This window comes from Urocampus carinirostris, chromosome 4 (assembly GCF_059441175.1).
Source record: "Urocampus carinirostris isolate Australia breed hairy pipefish chromosome 4, RoL_Ucar_1.0, whole genome shotgun sequence".
Lineage (NCBI taxonomy): Eukaryota > Metazoa > Chordata > Actinopteri > Syngnathiformes > Syngnathidae > Urocampus > Urocampus carinirostris.
Window position 1 is genome coordinate 21010299 of NC_142352.1, and position 23977 is coordinate 21034275.

The 23977-nt window shown below is 38.7% G+C and overlaps 1 protein-coding gene across 6 annotated transcripts in view; it reads left to right on the forward strand.

Moving 5' to 3' along the window:
• celf6 (CUGBP Elav-like family member 6) overlaps window positions 1–23977 on the forward strand; it is a 305217-nt gene that overhangs the window by 193602 nt on the left and 87638 nt on the right. For 5 of the 6 annotated variants that reach the window (XM_088333899.1, XM_088333900.1, XM_088333901.1 and 2 more), the window contains 2 exons: window positions 8736–8864; window positions 23551–23630. In XM_088333899.1, coding sequence (XP_088190025.1) covers window positions 8736–8864; window positions 23551–23630 — 209 coding nt within the window. The remainder of the gene's footprint in view (window positions 1–8735; window positions 8865–23550; window positions 23631–23977) is intronic. The other variant, XM_088333904.1, reaches the window with a different exon arrangement.

Genomic DNA, 23977 nt, shown 5'->3' on the forward strand with positions numbered 1-23977 from the left:
CGACCCTGGGGTTTAGGGGATCCGTGATCTGCAATTTGGAAAAATTGGCTTTTTAATTGCTTGTACTGAAATCGTTATTTAGAGACACTACCAACATTAAACAACCAACTTTTTTTTGGTCTATTTCCTGGTCATCCCACTGTAAACAAGTGGTGCTAATTTTCATGATAACGGCCCGCATACACAATTAATCCACCCATTTTTCATAGTTGTTCATTTTGTTGAGAAAAAAACAAAATAAATCCACTCTGAAATGCTATCATGCACAAAGCGTGTCTTCTTCTCTTATGGCAAAACCAAAACACTTTTCAATTGTGTTTGCCGCTCAAATTAACATAAGCAATGCTGTTTCCTGCTGGGTTCCAAATCTGTGTTGTATTCTTGCTTTCTACTGATATATGTTTAGTTGTTCTTGTAAACGCTGAAATTATTTCTAACATAAAACTGCAAATGGCAGAAATAGTAAACGCTACCACAACTCTGGTAAAACACAAACAAAAACAAACAAAATAGTAAATCGTAAAATCAGAAATGATTGTTTTTTTCCTCATTTTTTAATGGTGCTTTTCGTCACGTTATTATTTCCAGCAATTCTTTCAGCTAGTGCACACTGCAAAACAGAAGTAAAAATACAATAGAATAATAAAAGATAGTAATATTTCAAACTAAAAAAATCCCATACTATGATCAAATAATACGTCTTTGTAATTTTCTTTTTTTAATCCATTTACAGTATTTCATCTTAATATTATTGCAGCTACCACAGCTAAAAACTAAAACAAATTATAAATATGAAACAAAAAAATCATCATATATAGAATTCAATGTAAAAAGGTAAAATTGTATTTTCTGTTAGCAAAAAAAGGCTTCAATTTAAATAATTGGTGCGTAGTTTGAGGTGTCCTTGAATATGAAATATTGTCTATATTGAACATGTGTTAACATTACCCAATTGAGTTCAAATATATATATATATATATATATATATATATATATATATATATATATATATATATATGTATATATATATATATGTATATATATATATGTATATATATATATATATGTATATATATATATGTATATATATATATATGTATATATATATATGTATATATATATATATGTATATATATATATATATATATATATATATATATATATATATGTATATATGTATATATATATATATATATGTATATATATATATATATATATATATATATATATATATATATATGTATATATGTATATATATATATATATATACGTATATATACATATTTTTTTTGTATTCATTTGTATTTTTTTTTCCACTGGACCCGTCTGCTTTTATCACATACTTGGTGAAGGTGAAAGCGTCGGATCTCAACCACTAAAACCACTATGGTTATAGATGACACATAAAAAGGCGTTAAAATAAATGTCATCATCACATTAGTTTTACGGTACAATGTTATACAATGGAGCGGCACGGCAGCTGACTGATACAGTTCTGACATCATGAGTTCAAATCCAGCTACCCATCTCCCTCTGCGGAGTTTGTATGTTCTCCCCGTACTTGCGTGGGTTTCCTCCGGGCACTCCAGTCTTCTACTAAATTCCAAAAACATGCGTGTCGGGTTAATTGTCCTGTCCAAATTGTCCCTAGGTATGGATGAGCTTGTGAATGGTTATCTGTGTCCGTGTGCCCTGCTACCGGTTGCCCCCTGCCCACTGCCAGAGATATCTGAGATGGGCTCCAGCACCCCCGCAACCCTAGCGTCTATAAGCGGTGCCGATGATGGATGTTGTACAATGTTGTTTTGGCTGAACTATTTCCTATAATGCACCTTTACGACGCTGTACAACAGGAAAAATAGTGTGATGTTAAGACAAAATATAAAAACTTTTCTTGTGTCTGGTAAGCACGTCATTTCATCTTTTATTTAGACTGATTTTTATTTTGGTTGATAAAAATGTTCATTACACACAAATAAATACGATCAATATGTATTGCTTTCAAAACATGCAGACCAAAAGGCAGGAACAAAAGCTGCAGTAGCAGAGCCCAGACAAGGCTGCCTTATTGATTATGCAAGCGGTCATTTGTGTGGCCAAGCGAGTAGTGAGCTCGTGTCTCATTTGAACTTTACCGAGACGGAGCAGGATCCGATTTCCTCGCCGCAAAAGAGACGGCAGCCCCGGGTGCTTTATTTTTAGACCAGCCGCATCTAATGGGGCCTGGCAGGTACAGGAGGCGTCACATCTGTTGAGGCCCAGGTGATGCTGGCGCCATCCTGGCCCCCTTACCACCACCTTCACACCTTCCCGCTCCACACCGCTCAAATGACTCGCGTGGAGGATCAACACTGTCGTTCCCGATCAATTTCTTGTCCTCCCGCTGCCACTTTCCATCAGTGCCGTGCAAGAGCTCTCGCTTGCTACCATTATGAATGGTGGACCAATCTTGCCATATGTAAACAAATATATGAATAAATAAATACCTACAAACATATACCATATAAATAAATGAACGCTTTAATAAGTCACATGTTACTTACCTAAAAATGACACATTGGTGGACTGTCAAGGCCTGCAAGACTTTTGCTGCTCATTCATGTGATGTTAGTCAAAGTGCCGTCAAACAGTATTTCCCCCTTCCTGGTGTCTGTGTTATTTGCTTATCGATCGCTCACAAAGGTTTCAGATCTTGTCAAGTCATGTTTATTTGTATAGAACTTGATCACAAGGAATCTCAACGGGCTGCACACCACTTGTTATTGTAAACTACAGACTATTATTACCCCATCCCCTGATCTAAAACCTACAAGAGGGCAAGGAAAAACCTCAACATGAGGGAAATGGAGAAACCTTGAGAAGGGTCCGCACATGAGGTAATCCCCCTTCCAGGATGAATAGGCTGCAACGGATGTTACAGTAACAAACAAAACACAGGTATTATTAAAATGAAATATAGGTAATTCATAAGTTATAAAATAAAATTTTGTTTTAAGCTTAGATTTAAACTGTTGCACTGAGGTTGCAAATCAAATCTCAGAGGGCAGAGCATTCCACAGCACCGGGGCCTGCTTGGAGAACACTCTCGAGAATGGTTCACAGATTCAAGCCTTGGGCGAGTCAAGACTTTTTGGGTGAAATCCTATTTTTCCCCAAAAAATAAAACTTTGAGGCATCACTTGTTTGATTGCCATCGTATCCCGCTTGGGCAGAAGAGGACATGTGATGTCACATGTAATGCATTGTTAGCGGAAGTGCTCATGGATTCTCACGCTGTAGCGTATCCAGCAATTTGAAAGTAATTGTGCCATCAAAGGCTGAACAGTGTTGTCCCCCTAAATATGAATTCAGCCCAAAACATCACTTTCCCCCATTGAATGCTTTCTGTGTTTTCGTCCCCTTGATGTGTTGATTTCTACGCTACGCGGAAGAAAATGGAAACCGAAAAGAATACATAAAAAAGTACATGAGGATATACACAACACAATACACAACAAATTAACACGATAAAATACACCACAAAATATGCAACTGAATAATTATATATAAAATATTTAAGTGTCTATTTAATTGTGTGGCATATACACTACTTTTCAAATATTGGGGTCACCCAGACAAAAGTATGTTTTTTTTTTGAAAATCAAATGAGTTGCAAGATAAATAGAAAGCATCATCGAGACATTGAAAAGGTTGGAAATAATGATATTCATATGATAATAAAAATGTACCCTTCAAACTTTTGCTTTTGTGGAAATGGACATTTCTAAACGACCCCACACTTTTGAACGGTAGTGTATTTGTAGGTATCAACTAATGTATACAGTACATTTATTTCCACATATGGCAGGATTGGTCCTTTGTAATTTTATCCCGCAACATACCCAAATGTTAGCTGTATTATGCGAAAAAAACAAAAAACAAAACACAAGACAAACTTGGAAGCCTGCCTCACTGAGATAAAATAATGGATGTTACTCAACTTTTTGCGCCTTAACTCTGAAAAAAACAAAATGTTAATTATTGGTCAATCTAAATGCTGTGACTTGTTCTCAAAAACTGCTCCGAACATAGACAAATGTTAACCCAGAGTGACTCCGTCAAAAATGTAGGTGTCAAATTTAACCCCAATCTGTCTTTCCAAACACACGTTAAGCATATCACTAGAACAGCTTTTTTCCATCTTCGCAACACTGCTAAAATGTATGCTTTCCCTATCTGATGCAGATATTATAATTCATGTGTTTGTTACTTCTCGTCTCGCTTACTATATTGTACTACTCTCCGGTCTCCCGAAGTCGAAAATCAGGAGTCTGCAGCTGGTACAAAATCCAGCAGCCAGGCTTTTAACTAAGACAAGAAAGTTTGATCACATTAGCCCGATTTTAGCTAACCTGCATTGGCTCACTGTTAGCTGAAGATGTGATTTTAAGGTTCTGTTGGTAGTATCCAAAATCATGCATGGACTTGCTCCCTCATTTCTTTCAGATTTAATTTCCCCCTATGTTCCGGTCCGAAGCCTTCGCTCTGATAACGCTGGTCGACTAGTGATCCCAAGAGCCAAGAAGAGAACTGCAGGTTCGAGAACGTTCTCCATTCGGGCCCCGATGTTGTGGAATGCTCTGCCCCTCGAGATTTGACCTGCAACCTCAGTGGAACTGTTTAAATCTAGGCTTCAAACACACTTATTTTCCAAATCTTATGAATGACCTATATTTCATGTTAACAATAGCTGTGTCTCATCTCATTAGCTGCACCACTTATCCTCAGTAGGGTCGCGGGGGTGCTGGAGCCCATCCCAGCAATCATCGGGCAGTGGGCAGGGGACAACCTGAACCGGTTGCCAGCCAATCGCAGGGCACACAGGGACAGACAACTCGCTCGCTCATTCTCACCTATGAACAATTTGGACCGGCCAATTCACCTGAAATGCATGTCTTTGGAATGTGGGAGGAAACCGGAGAGCCCGGAGGAAACCCACGCAAGCACGGGGAGAACATACAAACTCTGCACAGGAAGTCCGGTAGCTGGATTTGAACCCACACAGGAGGTTCCCAAGACCTTAGAACTGTGCCGCACACGCGCTAACAATTGCGCCGCCGTGCTGCCCCAATATCTGTGTATTATTTGTTATTGCAACATTCGTTGCAGCCTGGTCATCCTGGAAGGGGGATAATCTCATGTGCAGTCCCTTCTCAAAGTTTCTTCATTTTCCTCATGTTGAGGTTTTTGAGTTTGTCCTTGCCCTCATGAAGGTTTTAGATCAGGGGATGGTGTAATCATAGTCTGTGGTTTGCAATTGTCTGTGGTCCGTGCAGCCCTTTGAAACGCTTTGTGATCAAGGGCTATACAAATATACATGACTTGACTTGACATGAAAAATGATCCGTCCGTAGCAGGAGATTTAAGGAAAATGTATCTTTCTGAATTTAGAAAATGATAACTGTTCAACTTCTACTTCGTGTTTCAAGAAAATACATTTATTTAAAAAGCCGAATTAGATTCAAAATGTGTTTTTAAAAACAACAAGGAAAATGAATCACCGTGCTTATGATCATAACAACTAGAAGAAAAAACTGTTCAAAGTGTTCACAAAACAGATTGTTTCTCAGATTCAGTGCTATTGTTATATAGCCTTGCTCGTAATTATCCACAATAACAGATAAATGTTATTCATTATCCCCGCTAAATCCACGACACATTCCAATAGCTCACTCTTTATCCTTTCCTGCTCTCTCACTTGTTTTGCTGCGCAAATGTTTTCTAAGGTTGCCTTGCCAGATAGTGTTATGTGTGTGAGTGAGTGTGTGTGTGTGTGTGTGTGTGTGTGTTGTTGTATTAAATGTGTCAAACTCAATTCTAGTGTTAATAAAACTCTAAAGGCTCAAATAATGCAAATATGTTGAATATCAAAATCAAATCAGTGGCTTAGATAGAATTACAATAAGTACACACACGATCACAATCTGATCGATTATTCAGTCATATCGATCACCAGATCACTCACATCTTCACGTCATAATTATCACTTATCAACTGATGACTCATCCAAAACATTTCAGTCCCAAGTTTAAAAACAGTTTATAAAGGTTAAAACGTTTTTAAACATGCCACGCTTTCAATGTTTAATCTGGTTGTAAGCAATATTTTCATTACGTTGTTGTTGATCAGAATGGAGAACATTTTTATTCTAATTCTGTCTGATAAAAAAAAATAGAGTTAAAAATGACACAAACATTGATTAAAAATGTTACCACTCCAAGCTGGTTAAACAACCTAAAACAAAAACAAAAATGTGTTGTTTGTTAATAATTACCCTCCAGAAGTTATAATTTGACCCCCAAAAAAAAAAAAAAAATCCCCTTTCATAAAATTAGCCATTTTGTTAAATATTTGTTAAAAATTGGGTTCTTTTCTATACGTTTTTTTTTTTAATTAAAGCAATCATTCATTCGGACAGAAATAATCCATCGATCCGTCCACTTTCTCCGCAGCTTATCCTCACTAGGGTCACAGAGCCCATCCCAGCCATTTTTGGGCAGTGGGCAGGGGACACCCTGAACCGGTGGCCAACATAGAGACGGGAGGTGACAAAAGCATGAATCATTATCTCAGCATCAGACTAGGACAGCATAGGGTGATATTTTTGCAATGTTGTAAAGATAGAAGAAAAAGGTCTTCTAGTAATATTCTTTCCATGTAACTGGAAGGACGGATTAGGGTCAGATGTGACACCTGGATTTTTGACTGAGTCATTCTGGATGAAATTATATTTGTCAATGTTCAGAGCAGTGTTTGAGAAGAAGTCTTGACATTAAGATGTACCAATAATGAACATTTCAGTCATTTTAGGGTTGAGGCGCAAGAAGTTAAGTTCCATCCATCTTTTTTGCTCATTGAAGCAGGTATCCAAATGTCCACTCTTCAGTGGGGTAGATTCCGCTATTGGAAGATACAATTGAGTGTCATCTACATAACAATTGAGGCTGATATTAGACTTGTGAATAATATCACCTTCATGGAAGCATGTAAATGTTGAAAAGAAGGGACCAAGTACTGAGCCCATTGGAACACCACAAGTAACACTAAAGGCTTCAGAGGTCATTTGACCATATCTAACATAGTGTGTTTTATCTGAAACTGACTCAAGCATGAACTGTGATATACTGAAGCAAAGAATGATCCACTCTCTCTGAAAACTGGGTCATAGGACAGTGTTCCAGCATGATAATGACCACAAACACACCTCCTAGACGACCTTTGCTTTTTAAAAGGAGCTAAGGGAAAATGTGATGGACTTGACAGCCATGTCTCCATATCTAAACCCAATAGAACATTGTTGGGGCATCCTCAAGTGGAACGTGGAGAAGCAGTGAAGAGTGAAGAATCTTTGATATCACTTAGCTCTGTCATGTTATCATGGGAGAGTGAAAGCGTATTCCAGTGGCAGATTCAGATTCAGATCTACTTTATTGGCATTCTAGTACACGTGTATACAGAACGAAATGTCGATACATCTGACCCGCACAGTTTCTTTGAATGTACAGATATAAATAAAATGTTATATTGAGTTGGAGTATTGAGTATTAATAATATACTAAATAATTATGGCTATGTATAGTATTTTACAGTAGCGCAAATAGTGCAAGAGGAGCAGCTAACCAGATGTGCAAAATGGGCAGTCAGGTAAACAAGTCAGGTAAACAGTAACAATAACACTGTTACAATAACGCTCTGGTGAAATCCATGCCATGGAGGATTAAAGCGGTACTGCAACAATATAGTGGCCACACACTATTGGCATTTCTGTAATTTTCACTGTAGAGTGTACTCACTTTTGTTACTGGGGTTTAGGTGGTTGTGGCTATATTTTGGAATTTTTGAGGGGAAAATAAATTGAAGCTGCTATTTAAACTTTGCACAGACTACCTTTCATTATGTCAAAGTAATGTTTCTTCAGTGTTGTTTAATTAAACAGGAAATTACATCTCTGCAGAAATGTGAGGGGTGACCTCATTTTCATGACATACTGAATGAAGCTTAATATGATAATTTAACCTAAAAAATGTTTTCATTAAAAATAAATACATTTGGTGTGAATCAACAATGAAGGTCAACTGTAATTGATCAAACAAATGGATGTGTATTTTTTTCATTTTTTTTTCCATTTTTGAGAAACAAAAACAAGAAAATATTGTTGGGTAGTTTTGGAGTGTATGATTGTTTTTAGTCAAAAACACGTATATCAAACATAGGACACGCCGGAAGGACCTGGCCCGTTGAATTCTTTAATCAAGCCTGCCATACATTTTTAAGTATGTCAAAAAAATCTTTATATAAATGACAACCAAATGCTTTTTCCGGCCGCTAAAGGGCAATATTGAGTTTGTTTAGCATGGTGAGTTGTTCTAGGTATACATCTGCATTCACTCAGCTGTTAAAATAAACCTCGCATTTAATGCAAGACACGAAAATTGTTTTCCCATTGCTTGTGTATAACTCTTGTATGTTTAGAGAAGAGCCTTTGATTATAATATGGAGTCATAGGTTACTAATGTAGGCTGAATGATAACTCATAAAACTGAAAAACACAATTTGGAGTTGACATTCTTTTAAAGGGAGTTTGACATTCGTGGTGTAAAACCTACAATACTGGTGGATAACGGAGTTTCACAAGCAACTCTCAGTTCAGCAGAACCTTACCACGAGAATTTTTTTCTGTCTTTCTTCTGATCTAGAAGACAGGAAGCTGTTTGTGGGGATGCTTGGCAAGCAGCAGAGCGAGGAAGATGTCCGGCGGCTGTTTGAGACTTTCGGGCAGATCGAGGAATGCACCGTCCTGCGGGGTCCTGATGGGGCCAGTAAGGGTCAGAGTGGACACACATTCACAACCACACACAACTACACAAAGGCACAAACACAACGTCCCTCACACTTCTTTGGCCCACGCGGCCTCGCTTCAGTCCCCTCCGCTCAAGCGTCCTTGAGTCTCTGCTCGCTCGCTTTTTCTCGCTTCCTTTTCTTCACTACCCGCGTCTCACTTCTTTTGTGCCAGCTCATCTCTCTCCTACCCAACCTGTTATCAAAAACACAACACGCTTGTTCCGCACTTTGCCGTCATCCCTCCCCAGACGCCTGTTATGTCCTTCTGAAGATAAAGCAGGCAAATTCAGAATTTAGCTACATTCACACTAAATGCAGCAGGGAAGAGTTTTTACAAAAAAAATATATCATTCACATTTTTAGTGTGCTATAAACTCTTAAATCAACATTAACCATTTTGGCTTGCAGATACATTGACTCATTCAATGCCGGAACTAAGATGGCAGTGCGCATGAATGCTAATTTATTACTGTTCCCTTTTTTATTTTGCTTTTTCCTCTGGACACAAGGTTGGCCAACAATGCCCATAGTCGGCAGACACTTATAAATTTGGGAATGAGCACGAATGACAACTTGTTTGGCAAATTTATGCCACCTTTAATATCCTTAAAGAAATACAAAGGGCCACCTAAACTCCGTAAGTGGCAAACCTACTTATGAAGCGGCAGAAATAGTGTAGGGATCGTAAAAAAAAGCAGGGCTGTCGCTCGGGCCATGGTGCTAATCTAAGAGGGATACATGACACTAATCGGGAAAACCTACATATTTTTTTTCTGTAGCTATGTTGGCATTGGACATATTAAAAAAAAAGCTTGTACCTTCATATTTCATCAGAAAATTTTTATTTAGCTTTTGCCATTGTTTAGTAGACAACAGTGGAACATTGTTAAGTTTCTGTAAGGACTCGTTTCCAAGAATATAACTGAGAAAAACGGCTTTTTGTGAAAGGATGCATTTCAACCTGAACTATAACTGCGGTGTTTTTTGTTTTGTTTTTTGCATTTGTGATATCCCAATATGAGCAACTATGCATTAACTTAAGGTCAACATTGTAATTGCTATCCTGCAGACATGCACGAAACATCATCCATCTGTCCAGATGATGACGATGGGTCATGGTCATCTTTTTTTACAGGAAAAAGCTTTGTTAAGGAGTTATAACTACTACTATTTGTGGGTGTGTTTGCTATTCTTACCACACCGCTTCACTATGCCTACTCACTAAATGGTGCCGCCCACACATTCTCATTCACCAGAAAAAGGGAGCAAACCACCGGAAGTGGGCTTCCTTATGTGTGTACAAAAATCTGACCAAGGCTATTTCTTTAAAATATTGGTGATTTAATTTCACAGAATCATTCTTAGAGGTTTTAAACTGTAGTTTTGATGAGCTGCACCAAACACTTTGTAATAAATGTTTTTTTTTTTTTAATTGTACAATTCCAGCGACCGCAACCTTCCCATGTGAAGTTTGCATGTTCTCCTCATGCCTGTGAGGGTTTCCTCAGGCAGTCCTCCCACATACCAAAAACATGCATTTTGGATTAGTCGGTTCAAATTGTCCCTAGATGTGAATGAGTGAGAGAGTTGACTTTCTATGTTTGCCCTGTGAATGGCTGGCAACCAGTTCAGAGTGTCCCCTGCACACTGCCTGAAGATAGCTGGGATAGGCTTAAGCGCCCCAGTGACCGTTGTGATGATAGGCGGCCCAGAAAATGGATGGATGGATGGAAGGATATGTGTCACTGCATTTTGTAGCTCAGACAAAAACCAAGATTGTAAATTATGAAGACTCAAAATGACCAGGCCACACTATTTAATCAGCTCGGTAGCCTAGATGGTAGGGTCTCGCTCTGAGACTGGGATGTCGCTGGTTCAAGCCTCGGCCGAGTCATACCTAAGACTTACAACATTGGTACTCATTGCCTCCCTGCTTGGCGCTCAGCATTAAGGGTTGGAATTGGGGGGTTTGGTCACCTAATGACTAAAATAGCTGCGTCCTGTTTGGCTGCGGCTGCATCGCCTCGCTACAGTTTAACTGTACGGGTCAGGTGTATCGACATTTCGTTCTGTGTGCATTGTTACAAAGAATGACAATAAAAGTAAATTATATTCTATTATATTCCTTTATTTTTGTATCTCTTTTTTTTGCACAGGTAGAAAACAGAAAAAGAAAGGCAAAAGGAAAAATGAGTCAGAGGAGAAAAGACAAAAAAATGAAAAGAAAAGGAAAAACTAAGGAAAAGTGAACAAAACAAAGTAAGAAAGTAAATCATTGGTAAAAAAAATAAAATAAAATAAAAATAAAATAAAAAGCAATAACAAAGAAAAAAAGAAGAGAAAATAAGACAAAAAAGAAAGGGAAAAAAGACTGGGTTTTTATGTTTTTTTGGGTTCCTCTAGCAGCAAGATGAAACAAACATGTGACTCCCTTCTAGATGAGCCTTATTTTATGTGAAATAGAAATCTTTCGAAATACGAGAATAAAAAAAACGCAAGTTCATATCATAATTCATCTATTTTTGCTTATGCTTATTGTTTTTTAATTAATGAAGATGTTTTTAAACACTGGGAGACGCTAAATAATACACACTGTCCCTTTAAATCTACCAAACTAAACATGCCAGTGATTTCCACACAGCAAGACAGACATCTTGTGTTGGCAAGTTTATTTTATTGACCAAATAAACAACACAATGGTTATCTTAGCCTCTTTCTTACTTCTTTCCCCAACATTATCATTGGCTATTATGGGTAGCAATGTAGCATTTTGCGGTCTTCAAATGTTATGCAAATCGTTTTACTCTTCAACAGAAAACATTTGCAACAAAGATATCAGAGTATCAATTCCCATTGTCTTCCTATCGTCATGTCCTCTCCTCACATAGCTGAAAACTCTCACCGTCAGGCATGAGAGTGAGGCAGGCAAAGCAGAACTTGGTACATTTCAATACACGCTATATGAGCAAAAATAAATGCTTGATGAAAACATTTGCTAGAGTTCACGGTTTACGGATCAGTTCTTTGTGGTGTGTCTTGGGCACGTACAGCCCATCCTCTCTCAGGCTGTTTTTTTGAGTTAGGGTTTTTCGTAATATGTAAAAAATGAGGGTACATGTTTTGTGCTGCCCAATACCAAACTACCAATGACCTAGTACCGGTTTGCGGCTCGATGTTTGTCGACCAGTAATTTAGCGTCAATATTCTCAGCATTCTTACATTTATCTACACACCCCTACCCTCAGCTTTCTTCCCTTTTCTTCATGTCACCTCCCCTCCCTTTCTTCCTTCCTGTCTGCTCAGATGCCTGGGGCTGATTGACAGCACCTAAAATGAAATCGGGCCGGCGCCGGCGTGTTCGACAGGAACTATACTTTCGCTCTTTTACACCCGCCTCGCGTCTTCTCTCTCTCTTTGTGCGCCATATGTTCCCTCTAGTGGCATTTGTCTCTCACTTGTGCTTGGCACTTTCTTTGGGACAAAATGAAGGAAAATTAGCAGAACTTTGGAATGTCGAATGCCCCAAAGTCAGACAAAAGTTCAGTGGACTTTCGCGGAGGAAAAAGACTAAGTTGCGACATTCGCGCCTGTGTGAGATCAACAGTGTTGTGATACAAAACACGAAATATGACAAGGAGCACTAAAATCAAGACTACTAGAATACAGCAGATGATATTTTTTGAACACTTGCTGTCCTTCTAGATGTCGTTTCACTTAAATAGTGATAAAAAAAGGAAGGGCTTTTCTTGTTCCGGTGTTCGTTTTGCATCCTGATGTTCAAAAGATGGTAATGGGTGAACTACAACGGCAATTTAGTGTAGCTTATTTAATTAATTTCATATAAAAGTTGAAGGATTTAATAAAATGTGCAAATAATATTTCCTTACAATTGAAAAGGGTATACAACATTGTTTTTTTTTTTTTGACCTCGCGAGTAACCAGGAGTAAGCTCAATAAAAGTGAAACTTTTAATTATTGCAGGCCGCTACGTGTTTTATTTGTAAATTGTTGGTTCGTTAATCTGACAGTGAAATTAAATCATCCAAACACTCACACACTGATTGGTTTATACAATAAAATGTGTTTATTCAAATTACTCTGTGCAGTTGTAATCTGCTTATGTAGAAAAGTTAAACATAGTTTGTCCACATTTCGCTAAATGCTGTTAACCCATCTAAGGAATTTTCCAGGAAAAAAAAAATCAATTGCTATTCAGAAGTAATGGAAAATTTAGCATAACATAATTATACAATAATAAACATCATACTTTTGGAAACTTTTGCAAATAGTAATGAAGTCAAGGCCAGTGGCAGGCTGTGAGTTTTAGATTTGGACCTTCAGCTTCAGACTGATTTAGTGATGTTTCGTTTGGGAAAGAACCAGCTCTATGAGCCAGCTCTTCGAAGATACATTTTCTATTTTATTTGTGAGAACTCAGGTGGATTGTTATTGACCTCGTCCCCCGTTACTCACCACGTTTTCTGGGTCCTTTGACGCTAGATGTCGCCACTGCTGCGCCTGTCTTTGTCATGAAATCTGTGTAAAACAAGGCTGTATAAACAGAGACAATGAACAATGACTCGTGGATAATAAAAAAGTCAGCGAGAGAGAAGGTTGGCCTAAGCTCAACATAACATCTCGGGGGAAATTTGAATGGGTTCAGGCTTGGGCTCAGGCTTAAGATCTCACCTCCAGGCTGAAAGTAGCAGTTAAAACCTTTTCCTGCTTGCTCGCTTGGGCGTTTCCCAACCTTTTCGCTTTGTTTCAACACAATATACTGTATTACCTTGTTCAGGTCTTCTTTCTATAGTTAACATCTCTTGGTGCAAACAATTTGTTGGATTACCGCCCCTTAGCCAATCATACTTTGTGAAAATACAGAATTTCTCAGCGCCAGTTTAGCTTGGATTCCGACGCCAACTTGGAATTAATGGGCTTGTCTTTGTTCTTGGGTCCATACGGATGACAGTTTGTTACTCTACATTGGACATATACTCCAGTGCAAGTTATGTATGGTATTTAGCAACTGAATATATATGTTTTCCCACCAAATAACTTCTTTAATTTCTTTTTTGATTATTTGGTATGAGATTCAGATTTCTTTTTTTTTTTTTTTTTTGCAATATAATGTTACACCAGAATGGCATCATGTAGAGGGATATTATCTTTTAGGTCATTTCGGCCTTGGTTTGAGTTAACAGGCATCTCAGAAAATGGGTATCAGCTTTGAGATTTAAAACAGCATTTTAAAAACAACGTATACCCAGTCTAAAAGAACCTTGTGTGATTCAAATTAGGCTGACCTTGAAATTGACTGCTCTCTGCTCCTGGATGCAGTGCTGATGTAAATGGGTGCTACTGGAAATCCTTTCAGCACCTACCCACCCTTTCCTCACCCAATAGAAAGGCCAAGCAGTGTCACATCCTCCCCACCCTTACCAATGCGACGATTCTCCAAACTGCTTTCAGCATTTGCCGCCAGAATTGAATAGAGCCCTGAGTTGTCAGGAATAATAGAGAGATGGCTTTTAGCTCTATAATTAAGTTGTGTTATAAATGTCACCCATCCAGCCAGATGGAATTCATGCATACATATTACTACCCGGGGAATTCAAAAGGCAGCGGCGAGATCCCCTCACTTGAAAGAAATGCAATCTCTCTTCTCTTCGGAGACGTCAAATTCAGAAAAAAAATGCCCCAGACGGGCACTATAATTCATGATGTTCTGGCACTTTCATTTAATTGGAAATGTTTTGGCACTATGTTGCGCTTTCTTCCTGGGCCGAACATATGGAAAAAAATCAGAGCAAGTGGATGTTTGAAATGGAAAATGAAACTTTAGCCCATGAATAGGGGAGCGTTTTATACCACAATCTAAAAAGTCTGTGAGTCAAGTATGTTAGTACAATAGCTGAGTGGTTAGCGCACCCATCCATCTTTTTTTTCGGACACTACATGGAGATTTTTATGAAGCTGAAGAAATGAGCAAGGCAGGAAGTCAGAAGTTCGAGGTTAACATGGTCTGTTTTAAAACTAAACCTTTTAGCCATACTGACCTGAATAATAGTTATAGTTCAAACATGCATCGTATGAAACCAGCTAACTACATAGCGTATATATAAAAACAAGGGAATACTTGAGGGAATATGACATAATTTAAACTCAAAACATACTCATCCATAGTAGCTGAATTATGTTCCTGATATGAGATGAGATAATATGAACTAATCATTTCAGTGAAGGCAGCACGGCGGCGCAGTGGTTAGCGCTTGTGCGGCACAGTTCATGTCATGGGAACCTGTCGTGGGTTCAAACCCAGCTCCAGACTTCCTGTGTGGAGTTTGTATGTTCTCCCCGTGCTTGCGTGGGTTTCCTCCGGGCACTCCGGTTTCCTCCCACATTCCAAAAACATGCATTTCAGGTGAATTGGCCGGTCTAAATTGTCCCTCGGTGTGAATGAGCGAATGAGTTGTCTGTCCCTGTGTGCCCTGCGATTGGCTGGCAACCAGTTCAGGGTGTCCCCTGCCCACTGCCTGGAGATGGCTGGGATGGGCTCCAGCCCCCCGCGACCCTAATGAGGATAAGCGGTATGGCTAATGAGATGAGATGAGATGAGATTTCAGTGAAGTAGAATGGCTGTGAACCATTATAGCATCACCCGCATTGACACGTGAGACTGTGGGTACGAACACCCCAACTATGTTATTGTCTATATATATATGCTGTTTGGAAAAGTTTTACCTCAAGATGTTACAAGGAGAAAACAAATGAAAGCTGGAAAGTGGAAGTTGAAAAGCATTTGTTTGGCCATCATCTTGCTTTTTTTAGCCGAAAAAACATACTGAGTCAAATGAACAAAAAAGTGCTGAGATATTTTGCCATGTTTCACATCTAGGGTAACCTATCTGACTACCTATGAAAGATAGAGTCATATATAAACTCCACACCTCTTTGGTGGACAGACATAGAATCAAACAGAAAAAGAAAAATATACTGTCAAGACCAGAACGGAGACAGGACCCAATTGCGTGTGTTTCTCTTAGTTTTATTGGGAAGAAGGGAAACGATAGTACAAAGGATCCGTAGATCCCTTGTCGCGGAGAGCAGGTTGCTCAGACGCGGAGGTGGTATTTCCGTGGCGAGCGATGGCGGTGTCGATAGTGGAAAAAACAGATCAGTAGCCGGGGTCAGAGCCGGGAAACAGACGGGAATCAGAACAGGAAAGAGTCAGGGTCAAACAGCTTGCCTAGCGTAAGCTGAAGTTCGCAGACGGACTGACAACCGGTGACAGGAAGACGGGGGTATAAAAGGTTACTGGTAGCCAATCAGCGTCCGAGGCGGTTGGCGCCAAAGGAGCAGGCTCAGGAGCCTCGCATCAGTAATCATGACATACTGGACTGTCTCAGAAAATTAGAATATTGGGATAAAGTTCTTTATTTTCTGTAATGCAATTAAAAAAACAAAAATGTCATACATTCTGGATTCATTACACATCAACTGAACTATTTCAAGCCTTTTATTATTTGAATATTGCTGATTTTGGCTTACAGCTGAAAAAAACTCAAAAATCCTATCTCAAAATATTAGAATACTTCCTCAGACCAAGTAAAAAAAATAATTTTATAACAGCAAAACTAAATCAAACATTTGAAAATGTCCATTGATGCACTCAGTACTTGGGAATCCTTTTGCACGGATTGCTGCATCAATCCGGCGTGGCATGGAGGCAATCAGCCTGTGGCATTGCTGAGGTGTTATTGATGCCCAGGATGCTTCGATAGCGGCCTTCAGCTCATTTGCATTTGTAGGTCTGGTGTCTTTCATCTTCTTCTTAACTATACCCCACAAATTCTCGATGGGGTTCAGGTCAGGGGAATTAGCAGGCCAATCAAGGACAGTGATGCCATGGTCAGTGCACCAGTTACTGGTGGTTTTGGCACTGTGGGCAGGTGCCAGATCATGCTGGAAAATGAAATACTCATCTCCATAGAGCTTTTCAGCCGATGGAAGCATGTAGTGCTCTAAAATCTCTTGGTACACGGTTGCATTTACTCTGGACTTGATGAAACACAGTGGACCAACACCAGCAGCTGACATGGCTCCCCAAACCATTGCTGACTGTGGGAACTTCACACTGGATTTCAAGCAACTTGGATTTTGCTCTTCTCCAGCCTTTCTCCAGACTCTGGCGCCTTGACTTCCAAATGAAATGCAAAACTTGCTTTCGTCTGAAAAGAGGACTTTGGACCACTCTGCAACTGTCCAGTGCTTTTTCTCCATAGCCCAAGTCAGACGCTTCTTCCGTTGTCTTGAGTTCAGAAGTGGCTTGACCATGGGAATACGGCTATTGTAGCCCATTTCCCGGACACGTCTGTGAACTGTGGCTTTTGATTCCTGGACTCCAGCTTCAGCCCACTGTCTTTGAAGCTCCCCCAAATTCTGGAAGCGGCTCTTCTTCACAATTTTGTTAAGGCTGCGGTCATCTCTCTTGGTTGTGCAGCGTTTCCGGCCACATTTTTCCCTTCCAACAGAGTTTTTGTGGATATGCTTTGAAACTGCACTCTGTGAACAGCCTGCTCTTTGAGAAACTTCTTTTTGTGTCTTACCCTCCTGATGGAGGGTATCAATGATGGTCCTCTGGACAGCAGTCAGATCAGCAGTGATTTAGTTTACTGAACCAAGCTGAGTGTTTTTAAGGCTCAGGAAACCCTCGCAAGGTGTTTCGAGTTAATTAGATGATTCAGGTGATTAGTTGAATAGCCTACTTGTATACTTTTTCGTGATATTCTAATATTTTGAGATAGGATTTTTGAGTTTTTTTCAGCTGTAAGCCAAATTCAGCAATATTCAAATAATAAAAGGCTTGAAATAGTTCAGTTGATGTGTAATGAATCCAGAATGTATGACATTTTTGTTTTTTTAATTGCATTACAGAAAATAAAGAACTTTATCACAATATTCTAATTTTCTGAGACAGTCCAGTATACACACTTGTATCCCAAACGAAAACATTATCACCACCCTCGCTTTGATCGTGGGTGAAAATGAATGTCGAGCATGCTAAATCCCTGCATACACGTGGCGGCACTGATGTCCTACTCCATTGCAGTGACATCTGAAAAAATTCAGACACCCTTTTGGGAGGATACATTTGTCAATGTCTTTGCCAACATTTGGATATATTTACAGGAACAAAACAGCAGGTTTGACAATATTTTCTTTAATATTCACAATGTAATCACAACATTTAAACTTTTTCATCTACAAATCAAGAAAATGACTCAATTGATACAACTGAATTGAACAGCAGGGGGAAATATCCATTGAAAAAATGCTACAGTTCCCTATAGATATCATCGGAGTTATTATCCAGTTGCTGGAATTCCATTTCATTCACAAGGAACAATGACAAGCGACTTCCATTTTATTTGTTACTGTGGCAACCACTTATTGCAACAACAGGAAAAGTTGACTTCTCGTTTATGTATGGCAATTTGGCCAAACTCTCCCAAAATAGATTCATGATGTTGTTTAGTGCTTATTACCACATTTTAAATGACGCAAAACTCATTTGTCTTTTTCTTTGGCGCAGTCGTAAAATAGCTCGTAATTTCAATGTGTGTTCGTTAATTTTAGTTTAGGTCTCCAGACAAGCACATGTTCCATATAATTAAGTTTTTAAGACTATCGATAGCACTGTCCAACATTTTCTAACAAAAATAAAAAAGATAGGGTAAGAGATTGAGTACAGCAAAAGTGTTTAGTAAGATTTGTGTGGATAGTGCCAGGCCACACACTGTGCACTCCACACACTCATGGGCATTGCGGTCCATCCAAACTTCTACCACAGAAAAAAATAACAGCCTTTATCTTGCCCTATAAAACCAAAGGTTTCTTGAAAGAACACACTGAACCTAATCATTTTTCCAAGAAAAAGGTCAAATTTGTTTGTTCTTTCAAAGGCAGACTTCAAGTCCCTGCCGTCTTTCAGGCAAACAAATGAAGACCCCTCCTGCCTCCAACCCCCCCAGAGAGCAACTCGACTGAAGCAAAAAGGCGGCTGGGACAGAATCAAAGTGCTCTTTGACGTTGGCGATTCCTTTCTGTAAATCTATTCAGCTTTAAGGACATTTGACACAACAACAAAACACATGTGGCCTTTTACTGCTCACTTGAATGTCTCCACAAAAACAGTTTACGCTGCTTTTGTAGTGCATGGAAGGCCTCAGGTGAAAGTAGACTTTGTCTTCTATTGATTGAGGACAAAGCAGAAGAGTCCTGAAGTTTTGGAAGTTTTTATTCGGTAAAATGTTGCTACAAAGTTGTAGAAATAAATCGTTATACCTCAAAAGTTGATCTAAATGACTTTGAATTATTCAACTGATTAGAGTGGCAATTTGAATGCTGAGAACTGTAAGGTGTACAATGGTACTTTTGCTACTTACTTACTAAGGACAAAATCAACCCCTTTTGGTGTCCACATTAGAAACGAGTTGTTAATAAAGAAAGCTTCAATCACCTCGCCTTGAGAAGAAGTCACATTGCTTTCAGGGGTTGCTGACGTCACAGGGTTGTTACTAGGACTAGGGCCAAAGGCTGCAAGCGCCCATGCTCATGCCACATGTGCAGTAAAAGAAAAACATATCTCTTACATTCCTGCAATTACCATGGTATAAACAGTGGCAACGTAACAGTTCGTGTGTAGGGAATGGGTAGATCTACAAACAGCAGCACAGGTCACGTGACGTCAAACGCGTCAAACATGCCGTCGAAAATATTTCCTCATTCTCCTCATCTGTTATTTTTCTTAGCACAACACACACACCACATAACAAAACTCAATAAACTCCTAGTTTCCAAATTCCTCAATTTAAAATAAAAACTGCCTGTGTTGAACAGTTTTGATGATAGTTTGAAAACATTTGAATGTGTTGTTTTTATCAACCAATAGATGTGTGTATTTCATTGTCAGATAAATGAACCGCAAATTCATGAATACAAGTGTAGCTCCTTCAAATCTATAAGACTGATCAATATTTATAGTGTATATTTGGTGTCTTCTTTGAGGTCACTAAAATCGGCACACACAAATCCGACAATGATATCCTTCTTAATGCAAGATAAAAACACTACAAAAATGAATGCTAGTTTTTACAGTCTCCAGGCGGACATATTTGAAAGAAAACAAAACAAAAAAACCCCCACAATTTTTATTTCAGGCAGTATTTTACTGTTGAACGCGTTGAATCTGCCCCAGCAATGTGGTGGACCTAAACTTGAGGTCAGCAATCTGATGACCAAAAATAAGGAATTTTTGTTTTTGGACCTAGCTACTGTGCTCAGTTTTTTTTTCTTTTACCAATAATTCGCAAATCTCGCAGACCCGGTACTTAAACCTATATCAACACCCTACCTGTCAACCTGTACGGTTTTGTCGTACTAAGTACATTTTTTAAGCATTTTAAGACGAGTATGACGTACAAGTAAATCTGTACAGAAAAACACAAATTTGTCAATGTGGTTACCATCCAGTATACACCGACTATCATGAAACGGCAAATCAATCAAGTCAAAGGAGTTTGCCGCGGAAGCCTCTATATCGGTACCGTTTTTTTTCGTTGCAAACGAAGCGAGTGGTTTGATGCTCCTCTGTGCATGCGTCTGCCGCCTGGGGATTTCCCATCATGCATCATTCTGAAAAAAAATTATATGGTGTACCATTATTTTGTATTTTTTTACGGGAAAATACAACAGTTTGTACGGGCATGGAGCCGTAGAGGTTGAAAGCTATGCAACACACGTACTATAAGAGAGGCAGGTAGTATAATTTGGTGCGATAAGGGAACAATGGTTTGATTACAAAAACACCTGTAACGTTGCTGTACCAGGAAACTCCAATCATCCATGAATCCAAGCGACTGTGTTTTACCATCTTTATTTTGTCAATGTAAACTCACGTTTGTCTAGCTATCTTTCTTTTCGGTCACTCATTGTTCTTATTTTCTCCCAAGTGTCGTGTTTTTGTTAAAATGTTCCGTATTAATTGTCAGGGCCTGACTCAACATTATGTAGAAGCACACATTATTACAGCGGTCTTTATTTTATGCAGGGTTTGGCACACTGGGAGTCAGGTATCGAGGTAACAGTATCTAGAACTCAGAGACAGCAATTTTGGTCCGAGAGGCACGTGTAAGTGCTATACTTGAATAAATGTAGTTTTTTCATGTTCTGATAGAATTAACTAAAATATGACTTCTTAATAGGAGCATCAAACTAGTCTCTTCATCATTATTTAGTCAATCTATCATTCAATTCCACTTTTTCATCGACCTCCAAATTTGCTTCACTACACAAACATTCAAACCCCTCTACTTGACTTGTGAAAGTAGTTTTTTATAATATTTCAGCTGAGGTAAAAAAATCCACATGCAAAGTCAGAGTATAATCATCAACTGACTGCAACACAAAACTCTTCCAAATCCGATTTCCCCGACATCTCGTGGGTGCTCAGCTCTGGAAGCGCGTGCCTGCTTCCATGAGCACCGCTGTTGCTCGATTAATGAAAAGCAGCCGAATAAATCCGCAAGGTTGTTAATTAGATAGCCTTCTAAAGTTAAAACATGGGCGACCTGAGGCCAAGGATAAAAATAGTATAGAAACGAGTAGTCAATGATGGTAAAGCTGATTAATTCCATGCCATCTCCAAATGAACTAGCTTTGGCTTCCATGTTATTAGGCTATATTATTGGGCTTATTGTTGTAAGATAGTGCTGTTTCTTTGAGTAGTTTAGAAACTTTGAAACATAAATGTGTCTCTACCTCCGAAATGTTGGCTGTTTGACCAGTTTATAGATTATGTCATATAATCACAAACTATTAGCATACATTGTATTTTTTTCAATCCTTCATTTAAAATCAGTGTAAAACTAGGACTGTTTTAAGATTTTCAGAAGGACTGACTGTCTACGACTGTAAAATAAACGATATGAGTTTTATAAAGAGGCAATTGTTAGCCTCCATCGTTAGCTGTGGATGAGAATACTTTTATCTAAAATTGAAGCTTTCCGATTGAACGTTTCATGTTTTGTGTCCTTTTCAAACCCGTTGTCATGATATGATACTTCTAAAAACATTTTAAAAAGTGAATACAATCCTTTTATTGTCTTTCTAGAGAGACTCTCTCCTAGAGCTTCCACATTACAAACCAAGTCGTAAATAGTATTTATTTGACACCTTCTCTTGAAAGCACATGACAGAAAGATTGGGATTTTTTGGGAAAAAAACTCTTTTGCCTTGTGCTGGCAAATTTAAAGCTTTAAAAAGAAGAGTTAAAGCTTTGACCTCAGAGTTAAAGCTGTTGGAGGGTGATATCATGCTCATTCCCATGTAGCCTGAAAATTGTAAAAGTAATAAAAGGCCTGTTTTCAATACAGTCCAAAAGCCAACCCAAACCCGCTAAAATATTCAAAACCAAGATTTTTCTTGACTATTTTCAAGACTATTCACCTCATGTGTTAAATGTTTGAAGCATGGGTCACCAATCCTTTTGAAGCGGAGAGGTACTGTTTGTTATCGATTGGCACAAAAGGCTACGAGTTTGATAAGCAATTATTAAATGACAACTTGTCACGTTATTACTATGTTGTTACTAGGTTATTTTAGGGTTTTTAATTAAATAGCCTCAGTCATTCAACGAACACTGGTGAGCGGGCTACTCAGGTGTTCTTAGGGGACTCCCTGGTGCCCAAAGGCACCATATTGGAGACCCTTGCTTTAAGCATTTTATTTTGAACTTTACTTTGAGTCCAAACCAAGGCTCCAAATGTGGCAGAAATAATTTAAAGTTTATTTTAAGTCAAAGCAGATTCAAACGTTCATCCCTCAGTAATTTAATGCGTATAAAATGTAGAGAGTTGATAAAATGCTCAGAGTTTACAAGCACTCTAAACCTCTACAGTTAATACGGGTTCCTGCTGGCAACTTTGTGACTCTGATTCCAAAATATTGACGTCAGTGGGAGTTTTTTAGGAACAAAAAAAAAAAAACTTGCCGAAAACACTCAATATTTTGGCTGCCAGATCTAAAGGCCCAGCATGCATAAATATTATCCACTTGAATCACTTTTAATATCTCTCGAAACATTAATCCAGAAAAAGCTCCATGACGCTGCTGCCGACGCTTACTTCGCCCTTGTCCTGGCCAGCTTCTTCTGTTGACGCTTCCGTGCTGATCCTTAACCTCATAACAGATTTAAGATTATTTCAACGTCCTTCGAGGCGGGGAGGAAAAGCTGTCCTTCCACAGATTGCATCCGCCAACGTCTTAAATCTGAAACGGGTGCCGATTGCGTCGGATAGGCCGATTATAAGACCAAGCTATTGTCGCGCTAATCTCCTTTATGAGTGACTGCACACAAATCACAATGTGTAAATATTAAACAGATTAATATTCACAAACAAGTCAGTGGAATTAGTAGTGCCGGGGCGAGGGGCGGGATGTTCCGGGCCGCTAATGCCTTTAGCGACGATCCCGACACACAAGTGACCAGAATATATTTTTAGATCAGATAACGTGAAGACAATAACTGGTAAATTTTCATTACTTGAAAAATCCAAGGCCATCTGTCTGATATTGATTGGTCCTCATTCGTGGTTTTGTTTTTCTTTGCAGGTTGTGCTTTTGTTAAATTTTCCGGCCATGGGGAAGCACAGGCTGCCATCAACAGCTTGCACGGTGGACAGACAATGCCGGTAAGTAATGCACTCTTTCAACTCACATAAAAATAAGTACGTGAATCCATAAATTATTTAGGAGATTTCAGGAAATAATTGTGTTTTATTTACAGTGCGTACAAATTCAATTGTGTTTTGAATGTTCAGAAAATCTGACTTTGTCTTGGATTCGAATAAACCTTGAGCGGTAACACAATTCGTATCTTTAATAGTATTCCTGGAATATTTTTCATTTCAACTCACGGGTTGACTTAATTATGTTATTTAATGGAAATACGTATTAAATTAGTAAATTATGGCGGTGGTAACAAATACTCTGAATCTTCCACAGTCTACTTTGCCAGTTTATAGCGTATTACGAAATA